The sequence below is a fragment of the Leptonychotes weddellii genome, chromosome 12, assembly GCF_054177405.1.
Source record: "Leptonychotes weddellii isolate Sample4059 chromosome 12, ASM5417740v2, whole genome shotgun sequence".
Lineage (NCBI taxonomy): Eukaryota > Metazoa > Chordata > Mammalia > Carnivora > Phocidae > Leptonychotes > Leptonychotes weddellii.
In genome coordinates, this window is record NC_138380.1 from 13397380 (window position 1) to 13418799 (window position 21420).

The 21420-nt window shown below is 44.7% G+C and overlaps 1 protein-coding gene across 5 annotated transcripts in view; it reads left to right on the plus strand.

Moving 5' to 3' along the window:
- ATP6V0A4 (ATPase H+ transporting V0 subunit a4) overlaps positions 1-16577 on the plus strand; it is a 54227-nt gene extending 37650 nt beyond the window's left edge. For 4 of the 5 annotated variants that reach the window (XM_081800020.1, XM_081800022.1, XM_081800019.1 and 1 more), the window contains 4 exons: positions 7508-7636; positions 11387-11504; positions 14604-14775; positions 16176-16577. In XM_081800020.1, the coding sequence (XP_081656146.1) occupies positions 7508-7636; positions 11387-11504; positions 14604-14775; positions 16176-16269 (513 nt within the window). In that variant the 3' untranslated portion in view covers positions 16270-16577. Of the gene's footprint in view, positions 1-7507; positions 7637-11386; positions 11505-14603; positions 14776-16175 lie in introns of those variants that run through there. The other variant, XM_081800023.1, reaches the window with a different exon arrangement.
- The last annotated feature ends 4843 nt before the right edge of the window (positions 16578-21420 follow it).

The window sequence follows — 21420 nt, forward strand, 5'->3', positions numbered from 1 at the left end:
AAGCAACTGCCTTCAGCTCACGTTATGATCCTGGAGTCCCGGGATTGAGTCCCATATCGGGCTCCCTGCTCAGCGGGGGGTCTGCTTCTCCCTCTGACTCTCTTCCCTCTCGTGCTCTCTGTCTCTCATTCTCTCTCTCAAATAAATAAATAAAATCTTTTAAAAAAAATGCAACAGATTTCTGTACATTGATTTTGTATCCTGCAACTTTACTGAATTCATTGATCAGTTATACCAATTTTTTGGTGGAGTCTTTCAGGTTTTCTATATATAGTATTATATCATCTGCAAATAGTGAAAGTTTTACTTCTTCCTTACCAATTTGGATGCCTGTTATTTCTTTTTGTTGTCTGATTGCTGTGGCTAGGACTTGAAGTATTATGTTGAATAAAAGTGGTGAGAGTGGACATCCTTGTCTCGTTCCTGATCTTGGGGGAAAAGCTGTCAGTTTTTCACCATAGAGGATGATGTTAACTGTGGGTTTTTCATATAGGGCTTTTATTATGTTGAGGTATGTTCTCTCTAAACCTACTTTGTTGTGGGTTTTTTTTTTTTTAATCATGAATGGATGTTATACTTTGTCATATTTTTTTCTGCATCCATTGAAATGATCATATGGTTTTTATCCTTTTTCTTATTGCTATGATATATCATGTTGATTGATTTGTGAATATAGAAGAACCCTTGCATTCCAGGGTAAATCCCACTTGATTGTGGTGAATGATTTTTTAAATGTATTGTTGGATTCAGTTTGCTAGTATTTTGTTGAAGATTTTTGCATCTATGTTCATGAATCAGACAGAATGGTGTGTAGTTTTCTCTCTTTTTTTGTGGTGTCTTTATCAGGATAGTACTGACCTCATAGAATGAATTTGAAAGCTTTCCTTTCTCTTCTGTTTTTTTTTTGAATAGTTTGAGAAGAATAGGTATTAAGTCTTTAAATATTTGGTAGAATTCATCTGTGAAGCCATCTGGTTCTGGACTTCCATTTATTGGGAGTTTTTTGATTACTGATTCAGTTTCATCATTTGTTGGTAATCAGTCTGTTCAAGTTTTCTATTTCTTCCTGCTTCAGTTTTGGGAAGTTATAGGTTTCTAGGACTTTATTCATTTCTTCTGGGTTGTCCAATTTGTTGTAATATTCTCTTATAATCCTTTGTATTTCAGTCGTGTTAGTTATTATTTCTCCTCTTTCATTTCTGATTGTGAGTTCTCTCCCTCTCTTTCTCTCTTTTGATAAGCTAATGGCTTATCAATTTTGTTGATCTTTTCAAAGAATCAGCTCCTGGTTTCATCGATCTGTTCTGTTTTTTTTTTTTTTTTAGTTTCTGTTTTATTTCTGCTCTAAACTGTATTATTTCCTTCCTTGTACTAGTTTTGGGTTTTATTTGTTGTTCTTTTTCTAGCTCCTTAAAGTGTAAGATTAGGTTGTTTGAGATTTTTCTTGCTTCTTGAAATAGGCCTGTATTGCTATAAATTTTCTTCTTAGAACAGCTTTTGCTGCATCCCAAAGATTTTGGACCATTGTATTTTCATTTTCTTTTGTCTCCATATGTTTTTTGATTTCCTCTTTGATTTCTTTGTTGACCCATTCATTGTTGAGTAGGCTGTTAATTAACCTCCATGTATTTGTGTTCTTTCCAGACTTTTTATTGTGGTTGATTTCTAGGTTTGTAACATTGTGGTTGGAAAAGATGCATGCTATGACTTCAGTGTTTTTGAATTTGTTGAGATTTGTTTTGTGGCCTAACATGTGATCTGCTCTGGAGAATGTTCCATGTGCACTTGAAAAGAATGTGTATTTTGCAGTGTTAGGAAGTAATGTTCTGAATATATCTGATTCATCTGGTCCCAATGTGTCATTCAAAGCCACTGTTTCCTTGTTGGTTTTCTGTTTGGATGATCTATCCATTGATGTAAATGGGGTGTTAAAGTCCCCTAATATTATTGTATTACTACGGATTACTTCCTGTATGTTTGTTAATAGCTGCTTTATATATTTGGGTGCTTCTCTGTTGGGTGCATATTATTTACAATTGTCATATATCTTCTTGTTGAATTGTTCCCTTTATAATTATATAGTGTCCTTCTTTGTTTATTGTTATAGTCTTTGTTTAAAGTCCATTTTATCCAATGTAAGTATTGCTACCCTGGCTTCCTTTTCACTTCCATTTGCATGATAAATATTTTCCATCTCTTTACTTTCAAACTGCATGTGGCTTCAGGTCTGAAATATGTCTCTTGTAGGCAGCATAGAGATGGGTCTTGCTTTTTATCCATCCCATCACCCTATGTCTTTTGATTGGAGTATTTAGTCCATTTACATCCAAAGTAATTATTGATAGGTATGTATTTATCACCATTTTGTTCCTTGCTTTGTGGTTGTTTTTGGTTTTATGGGACTTCCCTCGTATGCAACTGTTTTCTTTTCTCTTGCTTCTTTTAAAATTCTTCTCTGTTCCTTTCTTCTCTTGCTTTCTTCTCTCACCTTTTGGTGGCTTTCTTAAGTGATATAATTGGATTCCTTTATCTTTATTTTTTGCATATTTATTACCAGTTTTTGATTTGTGGTTCCCATTACATTTATATATAACATCTTATGCATATAGCAGTCTCTATTAAATTGATGGTCACTTAAGTTTGAACCCATACTCAAAGCACTAAACTCTTACTCTTCTCCTCTTCTCACATTTTAGGTATGTGGTGTCATATTTTACATCCTTTTATTTAGTGAATCCCTTGATTCATTTTTATAGACGTACTTTAATTTTACTGCTTTTGTGCTTCTTACTTTTCTTACTCCTGCTTATGATCTTTCCTTTCCACCTGAAAAGTCCCCTTTAACATTTCTTGTAGGGCTGGTTTGGTGACAGTGAATTCCTTTAGCTTTTGTTTGTCTGGGAAGCTCTTTATCTTTCTTTCTATTCTGAATGATAGACTTGCTGGAGAGAGTATTTTTGGTTGCAAGTTTTTTTCTTTCAGAACTTTGAATATGTCTTGCCTCTCTCTTCTGGCCTGTGAAGTTTCTGCTGAAAGATCCCCTGATAGCCTTTTGGGACTTCCCTCGTATGCAACTGTTTTCTTTTCTCTTGCTTCTTTTAAAATTCTCTCTTTATCACTACCACTTTAATTACTATGTATTTTGGTGTGGGCTTCCTTGGATTGATTATGTTGGGGGATCTCTGTGCCTTTTGGATCTGGACTTCTGTTTCCTTCTCCACATTCAGGAACTTTTCAGCTATTACTTCTTCAAGTAAAATTTCTGCCTCCGTTTCTTTCTTCTTCTTTTGGGATGCTTGCAATGTGAATATTATTACACTCAGTAGTGTTGTTGAGTTCCCTTAATCCGTTCTCATTTTTTATTATTCTTTTTTCTTTCTTTTGTTCAGCTTTGATTGCTTTCCATTACTTTGTCCCCCAGGTCACTGATCTGTTTTTCCACTTCCTCTAATCTAGGCTTTATTCCCTCTAGTGTATTTTTAATTTCAGTGATTGAGTTTTTCATCTCTGATTGGTTCTTTTTTATGTTTTCTATATCTTTACTGAGGGTCTCACTGAGGTCCTCCACTCATTTCTCAAGTCCAGTGAGTATCTTTATGACCATTACTTTAAATTCTTTATCAGGCATACTATTTATCTCTGTTTCACTTAGCTCTCTTGCTGGGATTTTGTACTGTTTCATTTGGGACATATCCCTCTGTCTCCTCCTTTTGTCTAATTCTCTGTGTCTGTTTCTATGTGTTAGGAAAGTCAGCTACATCTTGTGCTCCTGAAAGTAGTGTCCTTATGAAGAAGAGGTCTTACCTCTGTTCACCAGAATATCAGTCTTCAGGGAGGTCCCCTATGTGTGTTGTGTGTGTCCTACTGTTGTGGCTGAGCTATGTTTGCCTTTAGTCTAGTCATTTGCAATGACTCTTTGCCTGTTGTGGGCAGGGTTTGGTCCCTGTGTTGTTAATGAGCCAGTTTGGGCTCGAGTTGGGACAGACCAGGCATTTGCCAGAGATGCAGTAGCACTGAACTGCAGGGCACTTTCCCTGTGTTGTCCCTGAGAAGCTTTTGTTGGTGGACAGGGCCTACCATCAGTCCCGATGTCTGCCCCCAGCCTACCTCTGGGGCCACTCATGAACAGGTTTGTGTGGTTATCTTACCTTCTCCCCAGGGCAAGAGTCACTTTGGAATGGTGATAAATGCTGTGGGTGCTGCTTGCACAATGCCATGCTTGTGGTGCTGCTTTGGATGGACTCTTGCCAAGGGTGGGTTGGAGGGGGTGGTTGGCAGAAAAGCGTGGTGGGGGGTAGGGTAGGGTTGGGGGCACTGTTAGCAAGGTGGGTGGAGAATGTTTGCTGGCTGCACTGGTTCCCGCAGGTGACTGTGTATCTAGGCTAGGGGATGGGGGAAGGAAATGGCTGGGCCAGCTCTTTTGTTCTTGGAGAACTCAAAGATCCTTGCCACCCTAGTACTAGTTCTGAGATTAGTAAGTAAATCTCCTTCCCTTATATCCCTTTTCTCCAAACTGCTGCTTCTATGCTGCATCTCAGTGGGCTGTTTGTTGTGCTCTTTCTTTAAAGGTGGGGACTCAGTTTCCTATCCCCTCCAACTTTCCCAGGGTGGAGCCTGCTGATTTTTACAGTTCTAGGTGTTAAACCCCATTGATTGTAAGAACTTGTAAAGCTAAGCCCCTCTGGTTTTCAGAACCAAATGATACGGGGCTTTGTCCTCCTAGTGTGGGTACCCTGCACCTGGGGTGCCTGGTTGGAATCTACTCCTCTCCCTTCTCCAAGCCTGTGTGTCCCTCCCTCCCATGGACAGTGTCATGCGTCAGTTTGTTTCCTAACTGCACCTTTGCCCTTCCTACCATTTTTTTGTTTTTTTGTTTTTTGTTTTTTTTAATGTGGCTTCTTCTCTACCTTTAGCTGTGGAGAGTCTGTTCTGCCAGTTTTTTGGTCATTTTCTGGGTTCTTTACATGGATATGGGTGTTATCTAGGAGTATCCAAGGGACAAGGTGAGCTTAGGATCCTCCTACCCTGCCATCTTCCCTGGAAGTCCCTGGCTTATCTCTAGTTTTAGTGATTACAGATAATACTGATGTAAATATCCTTGTGCATGTCTTTTGGTACATGTGTGTTTTCAGAAAGTTGTCAGTAACTAATTTAAAATTGAGTTGTTGTACATTTGATTTCACTGGGCACCCAGCTCAAAGATTGTGAGATGGTTAGTAGAAGATGGGCACTAGGATTTATAAAGTCCAGTATTATGCTTCTGCAAAATTATTCATGTTCATTTTAACCAACTCCAGGATAATGACCAGGAAAGGCTGGAAATTAGGGATTGAAATGGAAAAACTATCTTCTGTGTCTTGTTTGGGATTTTCTTCTTTAAGTTAAGGGGGAGAGAAAATAGGATTTCAGGAAGACAAAGTCATGTTAACACGAGCCATATCCTTCATCATGGGATAAGGAACTATGGGGCCAAGGGGAAAGGCTTACCCAGAGTCCCCGCTTGGGACCTGGCACCCTGGAATTCTTGTCCAAATGGACTCAAGTCCATTTACAGGCCCTACCAAGTGCCAACCACACAGTGGCATGGGTACCACTAGACCCTGACATGGGGCAACTCTTTTTGGGGAGTGTGGGTGGAACATGGACACTGTGGCGGGAGTGTCCACATGTGTGCACACATGGCCCTCGTGCTGTGGGATGAGAACAGAAAGGAGAAGGAGAAGGTGCATGTCACAGTGCAGGGCCAACTCACCTGTGCTGCCATGTCCTGGTGTAGGACTCCGAATTTGAACCTGACCTTTCAAGTTCCTATGAGGCTTGATTGATTCATTGATTGATTGATTTATCAAGATAGGAGGCTAGAACATATCTTATTTAGGGGTCTGTGGGCTTGACTTATAACTCTTAAATACTTAAATATATGACATGTGGACTTCCATTTTTACCTTTGCCTAAAGCTCTGCAAATATTAGATTGTAGACCCACTAAAGAAAGAAAGGTAAAAAGACCTTAATGCCTAATTTGCAATACTCCACCCATAAAATCATTCTAGGAAATACTTTGGGCATGGGACATTAAGTTTCAGAGTAACTTGAAAGAAATAGTCTATTCAAACCCAGGGAGGGGCGTCTGGTTTGCTCAGTTGGTTAAATATCTGAGTCTAGATTTTGGCTCAGGTCAGGATCTCAGGGTCATGAGAGTGAGCCCCATGTTGGGCGCTGTTCTGGGAGTGGAGCCTTATTCCTCCCTTTGCTCCAGCCCTCTTCCCCTACTCTAAAACAAATCAACAAACAAACTCACGGATAAAACCAGGCCAAATTATATGCTGACTACACCTAGATTTTTTGTCCTTGAATTTTTTTCTTAGCTGTTTTTATAAAGTGATGTTTTTATTTTAAAAGAGTATATTAGTGTTGAAAAAGGGATTGGGTTACTCCGTTTGGACTGCTATAACAAAATACCACAGACTGGGTGGCTTATAAACAATAAATTGATTGTTCAGTTCTGGAGGCTGTGAAGTCCAAGTTCAAAGCCTCCAGTATGTTCATCATTGTGAGGCTCCCCTTCCTGGTTCTTAGCTGGCACTTTCTCACTGTGTCCTCACATGGTGGAAGGGGCAAGAGAGTTGTGTGGGGAATCCTTTATAGGGTCACTAACCCATTTATGAGGGCTCCACCCTCATGACCTAAGTACCTCCCAAAGGCCCCACCTTCGACTACTATCCTCTTTGGGGCTTAGGATTTCAATATAAGAATTAGGGGGGATACAAACACTCAGACTATAGCAGTCATTAATTTCTCCTAGTTAATTTTGCTTGCAGAAATCTAGCTGTTCAGGTCACAAGGCTGTGTCCAAGGTACAACTGACTATTTTATGATATTGTGTATATATATATTTTAACAATAAAAGGTACTCTTGTACATGCACTGGTTTACTGTAAAGACAGATTAATTTGGCACATTCTGGAGCACCATGGAGAAAAGCACATGTTCTGGAATCAGATTGCCTGGGTTTGAATCCTGGCTCTGCTACTAACTAGCCTTACGAGCTGTGTGATCTTGGGTACATTTCTTAACCTTCCTGTGCTATAGTTTACTTCTCTGTAGAATGAGGTGATAATTGTGCTCATATGAAAAGATTGTCATGAAGCCTAAATGAGATGATGTAGAGAGAGTTTAGAACAGTGTCTGGTACATACTTAATACTTAATGACAGCCTTTATTCTAATTCTAATTAGAATTAGTAATTCTAGGGCGCCTGGGTGGCTCAGTTGGTTAAGCGACTGCCTTCAGCTCAGGTCATGATCCTGGAGTCCCTGGATCGAGTCCCGCATCGGGCTCCCTGCTCGGCAGGGAGTCTGCTTCTCCCTCTGACCCTCCCCCCTCTCATGTGCTCTCTCTCTCTCATTCTCTCTGTCTCAAATAAATAAATAAAATCTTAAAAAAAAAAATTAGTAATTCTAATTCTAAGGGTGAATTTAGTGCTTCACTTCCTTGCTTGCTGACAGCTGCAGGCCTCCAGGATCCAAGAAGAAGCCACAGAGGACACTGAAGGTGACAACTCCAGCCCTTCCATGAGTGCTGGCCAGAGGGCTTCTGCAGGTGCCCATGGGGCTCAGGATGACCATGAAGAAGAGGTATGTGGGACTCGGTAGTTGACAAAGACTCCCCAGTCTGTACAGATTCTAGATGTGGGATCTCATCAAGGATGATTGTCAAATATTTACCAGCCAGTAGGGCATGGCCACCAGCCCATCAGAAAGGACTTGGGTGGTGGATCTGGGAGGGTCAGGAGGACCGTGCTGGTGGCAGCCCTGTAGCTGAGGAGTCGTGGGATGTTGGGGAGGTCGCAAGGGAGGGGGAGTGCCTATAGGGTCAGAACAACAGCTACTCGGGGTGCCTGGGGGGCTCGGTCAGTTAAGTGTCCAACTCTTGATTTCAGCTCAGGTCATGATCTCAGGGTCAAGAGATCTCTCCCTCTGCCCTGTCTCTAGCTCACTGTCTCTCTCTAAAATAAATAAATCTTAAAAAAAAAAATAGAAAAGAACAACAACTTCTCACCAACCAATCTAGGAGTGTTTTAACATTTTAACCCAGGTGCTGCTGTCTCTGTGAGATCTATTGGCATAGGAGGTCCTTGATGTTAGTGAGGCCTCCTTGACCCCAAACCGTGCCCTTGGCAGTCAGCTACATTTATTAGGAGCTGTCCAATCAGTGCCCCTCAAACCAAGAGCCGAGCCCAAATCTAGCCCTGTTGTTGAAGTCAAAGGCGGGTTATTTACTCCCAGCCCCCCTCCCGGACACGAGCTTGCCCGGCAGCCTTCCCCTCTTTGTTCTCCTGTCCCCACCCTGGCTCTGTTGGGACTTCGCTGACCTATCTTTGTAACATTATCTGCTTCTCCTGTGAATTCAGGAATTGTTCTCTTTCCTCCTCCCTCCCTGCCCATTTCTGTCCACGGGCAGTCACTCTCCCTCAGGAATGTGCCACATTTTCCCAGATGAAGCAGGTGGCTGTTTTTATCCCATCACTAAAACACCCGATAAGCCTCAACTGGCTGGGGGTTTTAACTGGAGTTCTGTTCTAATCCTGGAGTGGGGCAGGGTTCTTGTGAAGCCTGAGGGAGGCTAGAAGAAGCTCCCTTTGTGGTGGTAATGACTAAAAAAAAAAAAAAATAAAAAAATACCATTTAAACTAATGGATGGCCAATTAGAATTAATGAAAAATCTGGATCAAATGTTTACGACAAGATTCCAGGTACAGAGAGTAGCCCATATTAGTGGCTATTAATATTACTGAGTCTGTCAGACCTGCTGGGATGTTTTAGAATCCAGCCCACACATCATCTGACTCATCCCGTCCCAGCCTGTCCAGGACAATCTCTCTCCTCTGTTCTCCTGCCCTCAGGATTTGCCCAGTCAGGGTTCCCCAGCTGCTTCTGCAGTGAACGGGCTGCCTTTGTTTGGGTGACTTGAGGCGCCATTCGTAGGTCCCTTCCCCCGAGTGCAATCATGTGTGGGCTCCTGTGGCAAAGCAAACACAGGCTTGATTACATTGTCCCCTCAAAGTCCTCTCTGACCTCTCTCCACACCGGGTGTTGGCCAAACTCAGGGTTAAGGGCACAGCTTCTCCAGACTGCCAAGTCCGCCCAAGACTTCTGACACTAGCCACAGGTTTGGGGATCCCCAGGACCACCCTCTCTTCAGATCATTCAGTTACAAATTCAGGGTCCCTCACATTCCCTCAGGGCCAATAATCCGTAGAACGACTTAGAGAACTCAGTAAAGTACGATCCTTACAATTGGGGTTTTATTGTAGCACAAGTATAGAAATCAGAAGCCGCCAGAGGAAAAGGCACATAGGCAGAATCCAACTCTGGGAGGGTTCCAAATTCCAGAATTCTTTTTTTTTTTTGAAGAGAGAATGAGAGAGAGAGAGAGAGTGCACAAGCAGGGGGGAGCGGCAGAGGGAGAGGGAGAAGCAGACTCCCCACCGAGCAGGGAACCTGATTCAGGGCTCGATCCCAGGACCATGACCTGAGCCAAAGGCAGACGCTCAACCAACTGAGCCACCCAGGTGTCCCAAATTCCAGAATTCTGTGTCCTTAGGGAGGCATTCATCTCCCAGCATGTGGCACTATGCACACAGCCTTGTCAGCCCAGGAAGCTCACCTGCGCTCCAGTGTCCAAAGTTTGATTGGCGTTTCATTCCATAGACTGGCAGCCCAGTGGTTGTACTCGGTCTCCAGCCCCATCTGCTCCCTGGAGATTGGACTGTAATCACTTGGCTCCTGGTCTCAAACTTCCAACCACAGAAAGGATCAGATGTGGTCCCAGGGGCTACCATGAATAACAAAGACAGTTCTTTCATGCGGGAGATGTGAGGAGTTTAGGGCTTGCCTCCCAGGAGCCAGGACAAAGCCAGCCCTCTCCTTGGTGGGGTTAATGCTTCACTACACATCCCTCCTTCACCTTGCCTCTGTCTCTCCACTCTCTCCCTCTCTGCCCATCCCTGTCCTTCACTTCCTCCCAGCTCTTTTCCTTGCTGAATCAGAGACATTGGTTCCTGTCTGCTCTCCATGGCTCCTGACATGGGTGACCACAGCCCCCATTCCTTCCCGGGTTTCTCGGCAACCTTGACCATAGCCCTGTGACTCCTCCTGGCCTTTTGACCTTTTCTTTGCATCATCAGTTTTGTTCTTTCTCACCTCCAAATGAAGATGTGTTCCAAGCCTAGGAGTTCTTCTTTCTGTGCTCTTTCCCTTGTCTATCTTCCCAGTCCACTTCCCTCCCACCGTTGCTCCTCCCACAGGTGAGGTCCTAGGTGTCCCATTTCCAGCCCAGACTTTTCTTCTGAGCCTATCCTGCCTCTACTACTGGGTGCTGAGAGATGCTACTTGTGTGGCCGGCTGTCACCTGAAATGCAACACATCTGAGTATATCAACTGATCTCCTTCTCCAATTTTCCATTTCTATCAATGCCATTCTTTTAGCTGCTCAGACTCAGGTGCCTCAGAGCCCTGTACGATCCTGGCCCCTCCTGGGTGAATGGCCCTTCTGTGTCCCCACCGTACTGCTGATTCTTGATTATTGTACTTTCTGCGCACGTTGTCCCCACCAGACTGTGAGCCACGCGAGGGCTGGGATGGTGCCAGTCAGATGGTTGTCCCCACAGCATCAGAGTGCATGAGGCCAACAACGGGCTATCGCTGTCTTTGTGCTGTTTCATCCTCCGCACCCCTAAGGCAATCAACAAACAGGCTCTTTTGCTTACCGGCTTTGCCCTTGCTGGTCCATTTTGTCACCAGATTAATCTTCCCCCCAATACTTCTTTATGTAGCCCCTGCCCCCCGCCCCGCCGGCCACTTTCTACTCAGATGCTTTTTATGGTTCCTCATTGACTCCAGGTTATTTTCTCAAATCTGCCCTTTCCTGAAACTTCAGCACCTGGTCTCTCCTTTCTACTCCTCACCAAACAAGCTCCCACTTCCAGCCAAACTGTTTTCCTCGAGAACTTGCCTTCCCAATGTTCCCAGCCTTTTCCTTAGCAGGAGTCATTTCCTTCAGAACGAATGGTCTTGCTTATCTTTTACTTCCGGATGCTTCCCCCTCCTTCAGCGCCCATCTGCCTCCTGTGACGCCTTACCAACTGTTCTCTCTTCTCTGAACTTTTTTCAACTATTTCTGGGAAATGTTACTGCACACATATTATATCTCCTACTTTGTGCTGCTAGTTCTCTTCCTACGAGTATGTTAATATTTGTTTTCCCCTAGTTCAACTGGAAGCGACTTACGGTGGAGCTCATGTTTTATTCATCTGTGTCTCATTCGTGATACCTTCCATGGAGGAAATTCTTAATGAAATTAGAATAAAGAACTCTCTCTTTCAGTTCAATTTTGGAGACATCTTTGTGCATCAAGCCATCCACACGATTGAGTATTGCCTGGGCTGCATTTCAAACACAGCCTCTTACCTCCGGCTCTGGGCCCTCAGCCTGGCTCATGCACGTGAGTGAGTGGCCCTCAGGGTCACAGTCAGAGCTCCCCTGGGAAACAGAATCAAAGTACTTGTTGGGAGAAGTGCCTTCTTGGGTTATTTCTGGTTCTTCTTTCTTAGGAAGATGTGACTTTTTTCCCGTAGGCCTGACTTTATATTCTCAGAGCGGTTACCCTCTGTACCAGTCCCCCATTACTGCTGTAACGAATTACCACAAACTTAGCAGCTTAAGACAATACGCATTTACTATCTTACAGTTCAGGAGTCCTAGAACCAACGTCTCAGCAGGGCTGGGCGTCTTCTAGAGGCTCTAGGGGAGAATCCATTTCCTTGACACCATTTCTTGTTTCTAGAGGCCGCCTGCATTTCTTGGCTCTTGGGCTCGTCACTCTGACACCAGCTGCAGGCTTCATGTCTCCAGTTTCTTGGGCTCTGACTGTCCTACCTTCCTCTTCTAAGGAGGCAGTGGCCACAAGGACCTGCGCCGAGGCTCCTGAAGCTGCCACACTCTCTGGGCCCTTCTGTGTGTTTGCCCTGCAGCCCACTTGCTTGAAATATTCCTCTCTCTCTCTTTTTTAAGTAGGCTACATGCCCAGTGTGGAGCCCAGTGTGGGACTTGAACTCATGACCCTGAGATCAAGACCTGAGTTAAGATCAAGAGTCAGATGCTTAACCTACTGAGCCACCCAGGCGCCCCTATTCCTCTCTTCTTTAACTTTCTCCTCACTGGTAGCTAATTCCTCCTTCAGAACTCACTCAGATGGCACCTCCCCTGGGAATCTTCCTCCCTGGTCCCCGGTCTAGAAGGTGCCCTTTCCCTGAGTTCTGGGAGTGCCCCATCCTAGCAGTGATTACAATTCTGTTGTGATTAGCCTTTCTCCCTACTAGACTGTGAGCTCCTGAAAGCAAGGTCCCTGTCTTCTATCCCTGTGTTCCCACACTGAGCACAATGCGTGGAACTGAGAAACCAGGCCGAAGTGTGTGCTTGATGGATAGAAACCAAAGCAATGAAAGTGAGCCTGCTTATTGATTTGTAGCAGAAATGCAAGCGCTCACCATTAGTCTTCACTGCTCAGGCCGTGTTCATTTCCTTGCATCAGCTCCCACACATACACACAAACACACTTCTGCATGCACACAGGTGCTTGGATGCATACATCCAGCCTGTAAGTATCTGCACACAGACACCCACGAGCACCCACACATGTTTACTTGTGCGTTGACATGCACTCATGTGAAGTGGTTATCCAGGGACCCAAAGCGGATCTCTGAGCTTGTGTGGTCAGTGGTGTTGATGTCTGCCTTTAGCTCTGATCTCAGGTGTGGTTTGAAGGGCTCAGGTCACAGCTAGATAGAGCAGGAAGGTCTCCTCTGGCCAGCCCATGCTCACTGAGGATGTAATTTGACTCCAAAAAATCCATGTGGTTCACAGCTGCCTGGCATGGTCCACCCATTGGGTATTTCTGGCAACTTCTTGAGACATACAGTTCCCATGGATACCTTCTGCTTCATGCTAACAAACTTGCTTGAAGAGGTAGTTTAGTAGAATGACAACAAATACTGATTCTGTTCTAGTTTCTGTTCTACCACTTTGAGCTCAGTAACTCAGGCAGCAGCTTAACCTGTGTGTGCCTTGACTTTCCTGTGTGGTTCTCATAGTTAGCCTGCTGTATTAGTCAGGCTGGGCTAGAATGTGCTGCAGTAACAACCACCCCCAGATCTCAGCAGCTTAAAACAGTGGAAATTTACTACTCTAGCATATTGTGTTCATTGGTGCCATGTTAAGACCTAAGTTGAGGGAGCCTGTATTTGGACACATGCTTCAAAAATCAAGATGGGGGCACCTGGGTGGCTCAGTCAGTTAAGTGTCTGCCTTCGGCTCAGGTCATGGTCCCAGCGTCCTGGGATCAAGCCCCGCATCGGGCTCCCTGCTCAGCAGGAAGCCTGCTTCTCCCTCTCCCATTCCCCCTGCTTGTGCTCTCTCTCTCTGTCAAATAAATAAATAAAATGTTTTTTAAAAAATCACCAAGATGGGGGTACAAGGAGGAGGTGAAAGTGAAACATTAGAAATTAAGCACCTGCCTTCCCACAGGTGTGGGGGGAGGCTCCCATGAGCTACTGTGAATGAGAAGTCTTCACTGAAAAGCCCTGTGGAAATAGATGGTATGACTGTTAGCCCCTTCCCCGTTGGCACCCGGAGCAGAGGAAAGCAGCTCTCGGGGAAACTGATTTTGCCGTATCTAAGGGCCATGGGGAAGAGAAGCCACATGAGTTTCACAGCATGGTGCAGTTCTAATTGCTTTCAGTTTTTATTTCAATAATTTAGTAAATGTAGAGGCAAAGAGTCCGTGCTGACTCAGAGCGCAGAGGAGTGGGTAGGGGTATAAGTAGATGGAGGTGAAGCTGTTCCCACCATGAAGGACCCTGTGTTACTCCAGCCAAAAGCCAGAGCTCGGGGGCAGGGAGCACAGTACAGACACAGGTGCTCTTTCTTGTGCTCCCACATGTGTCTCTTCTCATCATGTCCCGGTGGCCACGTGCAAGTGACAGGGCTTGATCTCTCTGGGCCATGCCACTGTGACCTTTCGGTTGGGTAACCTCAAGTCTCAACCCAACAATGTAAAGATAGCTCTCTGATGTCTCTTCTTACAAGGGCACTAATCCCATCATGAGGGCCCCACCCTCATGACCTCATCAAACCCTAATCACCTTCCAAAGACCCCTTCTCCAAATACCATCACTTTGGTGGGTAGGGCTTCAACATATGACTTTGATGGGTGGGGAAGGCACAAACATTCAGTCCATATCAAATCATATTATATGTATTCTTTTGTGTTTTGCTTCTGTGGCGTACCATGATGTTACTGGCATTTACTCATGTTGCTGCTGGTAGCTATAGTTTGCTCACTTTCATTGGTGAATAACAGGCTACCAGAAACCCCTCCATCATGAGCAAAGCTGCCGTTGACAATCTCCTACAGGTGCCCTAGGGCACACGTGCCTGTTCTCCACCCGAGAGCTGAGATTTGGGATCCTAGGGTGTACAGACCCAGGAATAGAGTATGGAAAGATGAACCCTGTGGTTGAGAATGTTTCTCCTGTTCTCACAGAACTGTCGGAGGTGCTCTGGACCATGGTGATGAACATTGGCCTTCGTCTGCGAGGCTGGGGAGGACTCATTGGGGTCTTCATCATTTTTACCATATTTGCTGTGCTGACGGTAGCCATCCTTCTGATCATGGAGGGTCTCTCTGCGTTCCTGCACGCCCTGCGACTGCACTGGTGAGTAAGGCTGCCCCACAGAGGCTCCGTGTGCCCTAGAGAGCGGGTGAGCCGCGGGACCCGCCAGCTGGCTTCAGACCCTGACCTGGTTCAGTCACCTGTTGGTGTAATATTACATGATGATGTATGTGTATTTGTGTGTGTGCCTGTGTGTGTGCACACATGTGTGTATGTGTGCGTGCATGTGTGTGTGCTTGTGTACACCCACGTGTGTGCACATGCGTGTGTATGTGTGTGCATGCATGTGTGAGTGCGTATGTGTGTGCATGCATGTGTGAGTGCGCATGTGTGTGTGTGCACGTGTATGTGCATGTGCATGGGGGGGTGTGTGTGTGTATACATATATAATGGCCACCCTATACTAAATGTTAGTTCCCATTTACTCATTCTCTTTTAAATGTTAGCTTGTTACATTACAACTGGCTTCAAGATAAGGGACACCTCCAACTACTGGTAAGATGACACATCAGAGAGGCTCACAGAGGCACGCTGAGCAAATCTGGGACATTTGGCTCTTGTTGCTGAGTGCAGGAATTAAACCAATGGTAGAGCCTCCTGCCCTGTACAAAGTGGAAACAGAAGGAGGGTACCTGGAAGGAGGAAGGCACTCACAGGAACCCTTGACATTCACAGATGTGTCCGCAGACTATCAGCCATCACTAGGTTTATAAATATGAAAACATTTGTTGAAGCTTCTGTTTTTCCTCCGAGTCATCTCTTAGTCCAGAATCTTGAGAGTGTGTGTGCACCCTCATACCCCACAGACTGTCTTCAGCTTTCACTGATGCTTTCTACCTCCCTCTGTGCCCGCCGTTCATAAAGAAAAGTATTGACACTCCATGTATTGAGCAGACAGAATCACAGCATCCCCCCTTCAGGTTGTAACATCGCCTCTCCCCCCTGTCATTGAGGAAATGAATTCTGCTACATCCTCAAGCATAAAGGATCATACATGTATCCATGATGGAAGTCATCAGAACGTTAAGTTAAGGTTCTGGGTATTCTGCAATAGCGTAAGCCCCGTGGTTAATTAAGATCAGGATGGAGAAGACAAACCACGTCTCACCCCGGGGAGACATTTTCTTGTCCCTGGCTTGTGAGACAAGGCTGCCCCGCGAGGGCTTCTTGGCTTATGGGAGCCGTGGGGAGGGTGGCTCTGCCGTGCTCTCAGCGGGGGTAGCAGACGCCTGGAGGAAGTAGGGTGGGAGAGGCAGGGAAAGGTGTAAGCGGGAGGCAAGAGAAGGGTTTTAAGGATCAGAGGATCCCTGTGGAGGCCACCAGCCTGAGTGCCTTCCTACCCCCCAGCTTGATTTTATAAATGTTCTGCTTCTTCCCTTTGGCTGCCAGCCTCTAGTTTATGTGTTTAATCTCACTTCTTCTTGCCCCCCAACCCTCCCCAGGGTAGAGTTCCAGAACAAGTTCTACGTCGGGGCTGGTTACAAGTTTTCTCCTTTCTCCTTTAAATGCATCCTGGATGGGCCAGCCGAGGACTAGCTACAGGCCCCGCAGCCTGCCATCACCTCTGGCTTCAGTGTCTGTGCCAGCAAGAGAAGTTTGGCTCGTCTTCAGCGTCAGCCTGCGCGAGTTGGTCAATGGGATGATTGTTCTTGGCTCGCTGGAGGCGGGAAGCCTTGTATATTTTACTTATAAGCCTTGGGATTTGATATGACTTCACCATGTTATAGACCTCATGGTTGGGTCTAAAATACTAAAATGGGGAGGGCTACACTGATGTTTTCTTGCAATTTTGTAAGTATGATTTTTAAGAAAATAAACTGCTGGGCCGTTCCCTTGTTCTTGAAGATGTCTTTGTGCAAAATTATTCCATAAAATTTAGTATTGATAATTACAGGCCAAAGCTAAGCAATAGAGGTACACAAACTAATTCCAGAGGATTATGATTAGTTTACTCTTTCATTTCCTGGTTCCTCAGACACCTTTTCTCTTTGCTAAGCTTTATGAGATTAGGAACTTTCTCATGAATCTTCACTGCAGGTGGGAAAGAAAGGGTAATGTTCTCTCTATGAACAGGAGGGCGGAACAGTGTGGCTCTGCATTGTTAAATCCTGTGGCATGAAGTGTGACAACATGACAGCAGCAGCAGCAGCTGGATACACAAGATGCTGCAGGAACTGGAGAAAGAGCTTTGAAGGCTTGAGAAAGTTCTGGAAAACAGCTTGCCAGAAAGGAGACCACCAGACAGCCTTACTCTCTGGGTCTGTTGGCCCTGAAGTCATTTCTAAGGCTCCTGGATGGGTGAACTGCTAAGAGCCAGGTGTAGAGTAATATATATTTAGCTCGAGTGACCATTATCCAGGTTAATCATAGTCTTCATGGTAACTATACCAGTAGAATTAAGCATTGTTAACATTGGTACAGCACTTTACAGTTTAAAAGGCACTTAAAAAAATTATTGATTAATTTTTTTTTAAGTCAACTCTGCCCTCAACGTGGGGATCAAACCCACAACCCCAAGATCCAGAGTCGCACGCTCTTGTGACTGAGCGAGCCAGGTGTCCCAGAGGGCACTTTCTATGTAGTATCTAGTTCTTAAGATTCCAGAAGATCTGACCAAATCCAAACTTAACTTTTGGACCAATCTCTATTTTTTTCAGCTCCCTCCTGCCCCTCCATGTAGCGCGGTTGACTGGTGCTCATGGAAGTGTCACTGCTTATACCCAAGGAAGCTCCCATGTCAACTTCTATGTCAGTGTCATGACTTGTCTAGCACAACTTAAGGCACAATGGGCTGCTCCACAAATATTCAGTGATTAAAGCAAGTTGAGCCTAAGAATGAGAGTTGATATCTTTGAGTTCCAATTCTGACACTTTATCACGTGTGTCCTGAGGTGGGAAGTGGGGATAGTGATCTCCACCTCTCTGGGTTGTGGAAGGTGGATGTCAAGCACCGGGCATGGACCACGTACCCAGCCAGTGATGTTGCCTGAAGGGAAAAACAGACAAAAGCAGCATGTAAATGTTAGCTCTAAGTCCGTAGAAGCCAAGGTCACTGGGCAGTTTCAAGGTTCTCAGCTCATCCTGCCCTTCTCAACAACTATCTAAAAATATGCTCTGCTTAGATAGATCACCAGCCTTCTGCCCTTTAATTCTAAGCAGTGATGGCTGCAAGAAAAGGTTTGAAAGGGCAAAGCTTCCTTCTTCCCCTTGCCTAGACACCTGATCTTCCAGAAGTCTCCATGGCCTTCCTGAGAACTGCTAGTTTTCTCCAAGGTCTGACAGCCTCCTTCAGTCTCAATGAGAAATATAATTTCCCTTTTAAAAAGGGATCCGGTGAAGGGCTACAGGAAAGGGGGTGTGACCTGGATGTCACTCACATGCGCAAGATGCAAGGTTGCTCTTTAAGGAATTCGGTTCGGTTCGCAGAACTGAGCCAAAAGGGGAGGAGAAGACCTGGGGGCCGGGCTTCTTGAGCAGGCTAGTCCAGAAGCCCCTCCAGGGGCCACCAGTGGTCTAACTGCTCTGTGAACAGAAGAGCCTGAGACTGAAAAGCTTTCCAAGGAATATACACAGGTAAGAAACTCTCATGGGCAATGTGGATCTGGATTTACTTCTCCTGCTTTAGAGTGGGGGTGGGGGAGGTGGGGATAGGGGTTTGACCATTCGAACTTGGCTGAAGGCACATGGAATATGGAAAGTTTACTCTTCTTACTGATGATATTGCAAAACAAATTGCATCGTAAACACACACAAGCATATTCAGTTTTAAAAAGCTCTACCATGGCTCAATGATTTCTAGCTAAAAAATTTAGTATAGCAAAATGCAATAGAATGAAAAACCCATCAGTGCTTTACAATCTGTTTTAATGAAGCCTGAATGCCATGTGAGCCATTTGAGTTTCAGAGTAGACCCCCAATATGTCAGTTCTTACAGATTCTTTGAAGCTAGGTCATGGGTTACTTTCCCATTGCAGTGTTTAAGGAACTGATGGTGAGAAGTGGGAAACATTCTTCCCCATGTTCTTCCTTCTTTTCTTGAGTTGGTCTGACTGATGATCCATCCACCATCCATCCATCCATCCTCTTCCTGTGTTAGAAGGGATTTAGAATGGTGTAAGGAGACAACAGAAGATGCCATCTCAGCTTTTCCAACACTCCATTCCAGAGCTGAGATTACAAGCTCTATCTGCAATGTTCCTTCTACCCATCTCTGTGAAACATTTTGTCCTCTTTTTTGTTTATTTATTTCTGTTTTTATTTATTTACTTGAGAGACAGACAGTGAGTGGGAGAATCTGAAGCAGACTCCATGCTGAGCACAGAGCCTCATGTGGGGCTCAATCCCACGACTTCGAGATCACCAGCTGAGCCGAAACAAAAAGTTGGATGCTTAACTGACTGAGCCACCCAGGTGCCCCTGTCCTCTTTTTTTATGAAAACTTTTTCTTTATGAAGCTTTTGGGTGAAAATCTAGAAAATACTAAGAGAATACTCCCCTGTGTATTAACTTTGAGTTAATATTTGAGTGTCTTCTTAATGATTTGGAATGTAAGCTCATTTATAATGCACAGATGTGAATGCCCAAATCCTGATAATCTCCTATCAACACCTCTGTGGCTCCCCACCCTACCCATCCCACCAAAGACATCCTGTTGTTGAAGACCCTGTAATAACTTAACAGGGCAGGAATGGGAACTTTCTCTGCTGCAGATAATTTGTACATTCGTTTCTTCCATCCCTTGGCAACATCCCCAGACATTGGGAACCCACCCGGGCCTTGACCATCTTCAGGGGCTGGGCATTAGAAAGATCAGTGTTGCAACTGGGGACCATGACCACTATTTCAGTGGCTGGTTTGAGGCTCTCTTCTCTGAGGGGAGTTTGAGTGAGTCACACATCACTGATGCCCCTTTCCTCCACACCTACCTCACCCCTGTGCCCATGAGCCCATTCCAAACTGGAGTTTGGAAAGTGTTTTTTTTTTTTTTCTCCTGTAAAATATACTGATTTTGCCATTGAAAGCAATGTAGAACAGGGGCGCCTGTTTTGAGCCTCATGTTGGGCTCCATGCTGGGTGTGGAGTCTACTTAAAAAAAAAAAAAAGTAATGTAGAACAAGAGAGTGTTTTTGGTAAAAGTTATCCATTTTGTTGTGCCCTTAATAAGTAGGATGAGACGACTGATTTGGATGGTATCAGTGTCATACATCTGGTTGGAGAAGTTTGGAGATCCTATTTTCCAATAGACATGCAGCATGTGGGATGGCTTCCTAACACCACTTAGGTTTACCCTTGAAATAAGGTCAGTCTATTTCAGAAAACAAGTAACTTTTTTTTTCCCATTTGGGTGGTTTTTATTTGAGCCCAATGTGTTCTAATGTTAGTGGAATATTAGCAATAAATGCTTTTGGAGAGGTACACGTTTTTTTTTTTTTTTTTAAGATTTTATTTATTTATTTGAGAGAGAGAGAATGAGAGACAGAGAGCATGAGAGGGAGGAGGGTCAGAGGGAGAAGCAGACTCCCTGCCGAGCAGGGAGCCCGATGCGGGACTCGATCCCGGGACTCCAGGATCATGACCTGAGCCGAAGGCAGTTGCTTAACCAACTAAGCCACCCAGGCGCCCCGAGGTACACGTTTGATAACTCTGAAAATACTTAAAAACTTACCCTGTGTGTATGTGATTTGTGATTATGGTGACATTTTAGACATTTAGTTGATACCTTTATTCAGAGATGAGAAACAGTACTCCCATGGGTGTTTATGTTGCAACGGGCACTGTGCCATATTATACAAACATCATCCCATTTAATCCTTGTAACATAATGAAGAAGGAAGCTTATCGGTTAAGAATTACACGCAATTGGCTGGTCTGAGTGCAGTGGTGTTCACAATTCATTGATCACAGCCAACTACAGAGTTCTTTGTTCCTTCTCTCACACCGCTACACTTGATTAGCCTTAAAAAAAAAAAATTGCACACAATTTCAAGGAACAGAAACCAGAAATAACAGTGTCTTAAGCAGAGAGCTTAATTTTTTTTCCACGTAGATGTCTGGAGGTAAGTAGTCTACACCTGAAGGAGAAGTTCCAGGCTCTTCCTAGCTTCTGCCCTGCCAGACTTGGCCCAAAGTTTCCATATTTGCATCATGACCTGAGACGCCTGGCACTGTGCAGGAGGAAGCGGGGAGGGGCAAAAGGGCTTTCTCAGAAGCACTGCCCACCATCCCCCAGCCTCCACCTGCCTCTGGGTGGCCCCCCTCATCAGCAAGGTACAAAGGAGGACATTACTGGGAAGGCAGCAGCTACTTCTCCCACAGGGAGCGAGCTATTGTTTCTATTTTCAGAGAAGGAACTGAGATAGAAGAAACTCCTTCCCTTCATCCCTCCTTCTTCCCTCCTTGCTACCTCTAATCCCTCTTCCTGTCTTCCTCCCTCCCGCTGTCCTTTCCTCCTTCTTATGCTTCTTAATTTAGTAGGTATAAAATGATACCTAAGGATTTTTTTGTGGCTCTAATTTTGTCAGTTACTACAGAAGCTGAACCGTTTTCCAGTTTTGCTTACAATTTATATAGTCTCTTGTGAACTGCTTGTTCATGTAATTTGCCTATCAATCTATTGGAATCTAATATTTTTCTTGTAATTTGTGGTTAATTTGTACCACCAGCATTTATTTGCTGGGTGCCGTGCCT